Genomic DNA, 7060 nt, shown 5'->3' with positions numbered 1-7060 from the left:
ACTCTCTCTCTCTCTCTCTCTCTCTCTCTCTCTCTCTCTCTCTCTCTCTCTCTCTCTCTCTTTCTCTCTCTCTACCCCCCTCTCTCACACACAGAGAACACACACATACATATAAACACATACATACACATATACACATATACACAAATGCACGAACATACACGCATTCACGCATACACCGACATGTTCAAGGTACGCTGCGGAGATAGAAAGACACATTGATTAAAGAAGGTCGGGGTAGCCTGGTTTCAGAGGTAGTTAACCGTCTAAGTCAGGTGACTCCTAAAGCTGCAGTATTCTTGAAAACTGCAAATTTACAATTTTTTGGTGTCTTACATAAGGGTTTTTTTCCAGTAGTATCCACACAGAAATGTGTTTTTAGAAGAAAAGTCAAAGATTTTGAGGGACAAAAATTGTCCAACAAGTTGAAAAGTGCGTATTTTTTTATTTCATTATTTTGAGCAGGGCTTGATTTTACCACGCTGCCGCACATTTTTTTCATTCATTTTTCTCTGCCTTTCTGTTGGTCTCTCTGTGGTGTCTGTGGACAGATCGACAGTCTGATGTCCCCGGCTTTCAGTACCATCACCTGGACCTCGCTGGAACTGACCGCTTACTTCAAGGAGCTAGACAAGGCCTTCAGTGACATCAAACTGCTCATGAAGACGGTGAGGACACGTTGAAAATGGCGTCGGTGGCCGAGTGGTTTGGCCCCGGACTCGCAACCGTAAGGTAGAGGGTTCGAATCCCCTCAAGGGCCCGACGTTTTGTCCTAGGGAAAGACACTTTACACGAATTTTCCTCACTTCACCAAGGAGGAAATGGGTGCCCAACTATAGACAGTGAAAGATCTTGTCATAATTTGTTACTGTTTGAGCGCGGGAAATCCACAGCTAGCATTGTATTCTTCCCAAGAAGCCGAGAATATATCTGAGTGTTCTAGGGTCTACTGAGGTAACAGTTTTAAAAACGTATAGCCTTTGAGCGTGGATATGCGCAATATAAATCATCATCATCATCATCGTTGCCTTTCTCACCCTGCACCAGAGTATAGGCAGGGGACAAACACCTTCCACATTTCTCTATCCTGGGCTTGCCTCTTGATGTTATTCCATGTCTTCCCAGTTTTCTGTATATCGATTTCTGTGATTCTTCTCCACGTTCCATGCGGTCTTCCCCTTGATCTCTTACCCTGTGGATTCCAATCCAAAACTTTCTTTGTTATGCAGCTGCCTGACTTGCTATATAAAAGCATTTATTATCATTATTATTATTATTATTACTACTACTACTATTATTATTATTATTATTATTATTATTATTATATTATTATTATTATTATTATTATTATTATTATTATTATTATTATTGTTATTATTGTTATTATTATTATTATTATTATTATTATTATTATTATTATTATTATTATTATTATATTATTATTATACTCACGAAGACGATGGGAGCTTGTTGACCTTGTTGTACCCATGAAGATACTGAGGGTACAGAAGATATTGAAGGTGTCATATACTTACAGAGCTAACTCAATAATTTGTTGATCTAAAGCCTCGGAACGCAAACAATATTTTTTAAAATTCTGATATCACTAAATGGCATAGTGAAATGTAGATTATCTGTAGTGGTGTACTTTTTAGTAATAGACATATTTGGATAAGTTGATTCGTGCCTTTTTCCCCAATGGTATAACGCAGAACTTTGGGTTCATAATTCTGGATGGTCCCTCAGGCAGGTAGATCCAACTTTAAAAAAAATCTTTCTGTTGTTTCTGTCTGTCTATCCAGCGCTTTTCACAAACTGAGGGCTACTGTATCGCTCTCTCTCTCTCTCTCTCTCTCTCTCTCTCTCTCTCTCTCTCTCTCTCTCTCTCTCTCTCTCTCATGCGCGCGTGTGTGTGAGTGTGTGTGTGTGTGTGTGTGTGTGTGTGTGTGTGTGTGTGTGTGTGTGTGTGTGTGTGTGTGTGAAAGTGTGTTGTGTCTCTCCCACCAGGTGTGCGACATCAAATACATGCGTGTTGACGCCAAGCTACACCAAATTTCGGAGACGCTGCTCTGTTTTTTACCCGGCGAGCCGCTCACTGTCGATGATTTCTTGCAAAAGACAAGGGTAGGTATATGCATGTGTGTGTTCAAGTACTTGCATGATATGCCCGTGTGTGTCTGTATGTGTATGTGTGTGCGTGTGTGTGTGTGTGTGTGTGCGTGTGTGTGTGTGTGTGTCTGTGTATGTGTGTTTGTGAGTGCGTGCGCCTGCGTATTTGTTTATTTGTGCGTACACAATAACGACGAGATTTGTGATACGCCTGAAAGCTGTTTCGCCATGGATGGGTCACCATCAATATTTCCGTCCTCAAGAATCGGTCTTGCACGCATTCCTCCAGTGCTCCCGAAGATAGTAGTAATAAATTCCCCATTTGCCAAGGATAAGAGCATGTGCTTGGAGGGTGCCCCTGGTAAGTCTTACTTATTCACTTCTCCACTTTCTTGCTTTTGTCTTTCAACCTTGCTCTTTTCCTTGCACGAAATGTCTGTCATTGTGCTTTTTTTCTTCTTTGTAAAACGTAATTCGTCTATGAGGGTGGTTGGTGGGTGCTCTAGTGTGGTTTGTTCCTTCTTTCCAGCTAAACATCTATCATCCACATCTCTCCTCCTTCTTTTTGTGTTTGTTACTCGCTTGTAAACTCTCTAATTTTCGTCACTTATATGACCTTTTGGTGTTGCAAGTGCTGTAAAACTCTTACTAAAAGTAAACCAAACTAATACTAATGTCAGTAAAAAAGCTGTCCCCGCATTCGATCCGGACATTGAGGGTTACGTTGTTAGTGAGACAACATCCTGGGCCCTTGACATACTGCAGTAGGGTGGCCAGTTCCTTTCCACGCCGCCTTTACTTCCCTAACTCGAAGTCAGGTACCCCTTACTACTGGGTGGGCAGGAGGGAGAGAAAAAAATTAATGTCCGAACCCAGGCTCGAACCCTGACTTTCCGCTTCGGAGACGAACGCACTAACCGCCCGGCATCGCATCCTTTACTAATATCAGTAATGTCTGTTTTTGTGTGTTTGTGATTTGTGATTGCCCTCTGCCTCCTTCTGCGCGCCCAGGATACGACGTGCTCTGTCGCGGACAAGCTGAACAAGTCGGCCCATATGGTGTGCGACACGGTGCTGGAGCTGTTGAGGATATTCGTGAACCAAGCCTTCCTGGAGTACCGCACGCTGGAGAAAGTCTACGCCGACGAGCAGAGGATAGCTGACCCCTCCGGTAACCACCCACGCCTTGTCTCCTGGTCAATTTGGCAGTTTCGTCACTTTTTGATTCGGAGTCGAGGGTGCACAGCACGCGAAGCCACAGTTCTGGAGCGCTTTAAAACCTTCGTTATTCATACAGATATTTAAATTCTATTTTCTACATCTTAAACTTTAAAAAGCAAACTACAACAAGCATACCATGCAAAAATGCAAATTCATGTTTCTGATTAAATTAGTATAGTTTGAAACGAACCACAACGTAGACTACATTCTGCTGCTGACCGGAACTGAAAGTACTCTCCGTCCTCAAACAGTTAACCACTTCGCGGCCTGGTCTCAGATTGTCCAGGGCTCTAAGTTCCACAAAGGGTTAATGTCTCTTCCACAAAAAGAAGATGCCAAGACGAGACCCCTGAGTTAAGATCCTGTTCTGATGGGGAGGGATATAGGCTATTCGAATCTCTCAACGAACTAGACTTATAGCCTACTTTTAAAAAATTAAAGTACTGCCGGTTTGCCATGTTTAACCAGCTGATGCAGTTGTGTTTTATAAGCTCTAATGCAGGTATTCTACACCATCAACACAATTTTTATGTATTCCTCGATCCTGCTTGTCAGACCAACCCAAGCTGAGAGTGATACATGGTCCCAGCAGAGAGACCGAGACACTCAATAAAAGTTCTCCTCACGCAGGACTGAACTCAGTCTTCTGCGTGTGGCAGCAAAGAGCCTTACCTCAACACAGTAGATTGAAGCCTTTAGAAAGAAAAGATCGGGGCAAAAACAGCCAACCAAGAACAACCCCCCCCCTAAAAAAACTAACAAACAAACAACCCAAAACAACACCAACCAACCAACCAACCAACCAACCAACCAACCAACCAACCAACCAACCAACCAACCAACCAACCAACCAACCAACCAACCAACCAAAGAAACAAAACAATCGTCCAGGAAGAGACGTGATTGTCTGAATTATGTAGAAAGGGTGTAGAAGGATAAAAAGAGAACCTTTTTTTGGGCTGAAATAAAGGTATAATATTACTGATTTTTGTTGTTTGCAAATGCCTAGCACTTCATTGGAGAAGACAAGTCTGATACCGTACCCGCGCGGTTCTGAACGAAAACTGTTTCAATGATATGCCCCCCCCCCTTTTTCACGTTTTATGGCTTTGAATGTGTGAAAAAAGGCGCCTTGTGGTCCACTCTATTTCCAGATATTCAAGAACTGAATGGCTTGTATCGATTCAAACCTCCTATCTACCAATACCTGTTGCGATATGAACTCGTTACTTGAACACAGTAAACAGTCTTCTATACAGATAAATAAAACTCCCTTACTCGCTAGTATGGTTGATTGGAATTCTGAATACAATCGAACCAGCTTTAACGACCACCTGCCCAAGGCAACTACTTGTACAAAGGACCTCTACCTATACCCTCCCCCTTGCTTTTCAAAACATTATAACGACATTGTTCAAAGTGAAAGCCTGTCAAAGACAATCATTCTTGTCCCCAACAATGATTGGTCGTCTTGGACAATTTCGATTGTATTTGCATATAACACAACCATCTTTGGTTTGACCTGTTCAACAGTGTGGCCTGATACCCCTCAAAGCGTCACACTTAAAGAGTAGTTGATGGGTGCTCTGGTGTGGGCTGCTCCTTCTTTCCCATCGAGCATCTGTCTGTAGTCCTTATTTCTCCTCCTGTTCTTTGCATCTTATTCTCCAGTGACACCTCTATATTCTTTGACAATTATATATGACTTAACTGAGCTGTAAATTCTGTAAAACTGTTTTAAACTAAAGTTAAAACTAAACGTTGCCCTTTTACTGTGCCGGCCAGTGCGCAAGTCTATGAACGCCAGCTACACCATGACTGCCATAGCGTCGCTGACCAACAGCACAGAGCCAGACCGGAGTCCGCTGCCCGAAGACCTGATGACCAGGGAAGCCTACGTGACCTCGTGCCTGGCGTTGTTTGATGACTTCAAGAACAGGATGATCGACGCTCTGCTCAAAAGTGTCCGCTTTTCTCTCAGCTCCCTCCGGAGGAGATTTCTGGCCAAGTACGCTTTGTAGCCACCCTGTACGTCTTCTCTTCCTTGTCTAGCTCATCAACTTCTTTCTTCCTCCTCGTCTTTCTCCCCTTCTTCCTCCTCCTCTCTTCCTCCTTCTGTCCCCCCTTTTTCCCCTCCTTCCTTCATTATATCTTCCTCATTCCTTATCCTCTCTTCCACCCCTCTTTCTCCTTTCTCTATTGTACTTCTTGTCCTCTTACATAAGGGAGACACTACTAAGACTACAGAACTTTTAAGGTACAGCTGAAATGCATTTTTGAGTGTTTTCCTGGAGACAAAAAAAGAGGGGGGGGGTTGCATAAGAGTATTCTGGTGGACTCTTCAAACCTTCAGTCTCATGTAGGATCATACAAGATCAGATTGGGGTCTCAGAATTCAAATTAGTCGCGTACCATGGGCGTTGTGTCAGTGGACATTGATATAACATGAGTCAGGGTAAAAAATGTAGGGAGCCGAACAGATCCTCCACGACCATTGTTTTGCTATGATATCGTGTGTCCACCTCAACTCCACTAATGTCTCCCATTGTTTAGAGTGGCGTGTCTGTTTCAGCTATTCTGAAACGTTTTTGTCGGTTTTTGGTGGGTGCGCTGGTGTGGTTTGCTCCTTCTTTCCTATCAAACATCTATCGTCCATACCTCTCCTCCTTTTCTTTGTAAGTTACGCTCTAGTAACACCTCATATCTTCGGTACTTATATGACTTAATTTTATTGTAGGTGCCGTAAAAAACTAACTAAAGCGAAAATAGCAACAAAAACACAACGAGATAAACGAGATATTCTCACCACCAGTAATGTTGAAGTTCTTTTTCTTGAAAATGTTCCTCTCTACTACACTGTGAGTGTCTTTTCATCTGACCTGAATACTGGAAAATGTTCAGATAGCTGAAATATACTTTGTACTTTCTGCCCTGTGTTCAGTTCGAGTAGAAGCAGCTCACAGGGCGTGGGCGGGGCTGGAGAGGACGACAACGTCGGAAAGAGTGGGCCCTTCTTCCAGGTGGACATAGAGCTGGCCATACCTGCTGTTGTGAGTGCTTCGGTTCTGATAGTTTGTGGATATACCTACTGTGGTTCTTGGTCTTGAATTCATAAGAAAAACGTGTTCTGTAGGAGCACGGGGGGAAAACCGTTTTCTGTCGGAGTACGTTTAAGATAAATGTGTTTTTACTAATCAAAATTTAAAATTTATTTAAAAAACTAGGCACATTTTCGTTTTAATATTTTGTCACATGATAGAAATCAATCTTTACTAACGATTTGTGAAATAAAAAAAAAAAGGCGCAAAAATGAAAAAAAAGTGTTTTGTCGGAGTACGGCGGTGTTGTGAATACTTTGGTTCAGATAGTAGGTGGATATACCTACTAGTGTAAATACTGTGGTTCAGATGGTTGGTGGATATACCTACTAGTGTAAATACTTTGGTTCAGATAGTTGGTGGATATACCTACTAATGTAAATACTTTGGTTCAGATAGTTGGTGGATATACCTACTGCTGTGAGTACTTTGTTATAAAAAGTGATGATAATGGTAAAAGATACTAATGATAAACAAAAGTATAATTATTATCATTCTCTTCATTATTACTTTATCGTTACTTTATCATTAGGATAACTATATATAATAATGCTAATAATATTGATGATGACAATACTGATAACAATAGTAATGATGATGATGATGATGATGATGATGATGATGATGATGAT

At 41.9% G+C, this 7060-nt stretch overlaps 2 protein-coding genes across 2 annotated transcripts in view; both read left to right on the top strand.

Annotated features, from left to right (window-relative positions):
• The window catches only part of LOC106010994 (dynein heavy chain 8, axonemal), a 6974-nt gene extending 333 nt beyond the window's left edge, over window positions 1-6641 (top strand). The window contains exons 2-6 of the mRNA XM_013079649.2: window positions 552-668; window positions 2008-2124; window positions 3121-3280; window positions 5116-5338; window positions 6272-6641. Of these exons, the coding sequence (XP_012935103.1) occupies window positions 552-668; window positions 2008-2124; window positions 3121-3280; window positions 5116-5338; window positions 6272-6437 (783 nt within the window). The 3' untranslated portion in view covers window positions 6438-6641. The remainder of the gene's footprint in view (window positions 1-551; window positions 669-2007; window positions 2125-3120; window positions 3281-5115; window positions 5339-6271) is intronic.
• LOC101853371 (dynein heavy chain 8, axonemal) overlaps window positions 1-7060 on the top strand; it is a gene marked incomplete at its 3' end in the record, with an annotated part of 107937 nt that overhangs the window by 25219 nt on the left and 75658 nt on the right. The window contains 4 exon segments of the mRNA XM_035968421.1: window positions 552-668; window positions 3121-3280; window positions 5116-5338; window positions 6272-6384. Coding sequence (XP_035824314.1) covers window positions 552-668; window positions 3121-3280; window positions 5116-5338; window positions 6272-6384 — 613 coding nt within the window.

This window comes from Aplysia californica, unplaced genomic scaffold (genome assembly GCF_000002075.1).
Source record: "Aplysia californica isolate F4 #8 unplaced genomic scaffold, AplCal3.0 scaffold00058, whole genome shotgun sequence".
Lineage (NCBI taxonomy): Eukaryota > Metazoa > Mollusca > Gastropoda > Aplysiida > Aplysiidae > Aplysia > Aplysia californica.
Note: the sequence above shows the minus strand (reverse complement) of the source record. Positions and strands in the feature narration are given on the sequence as shown.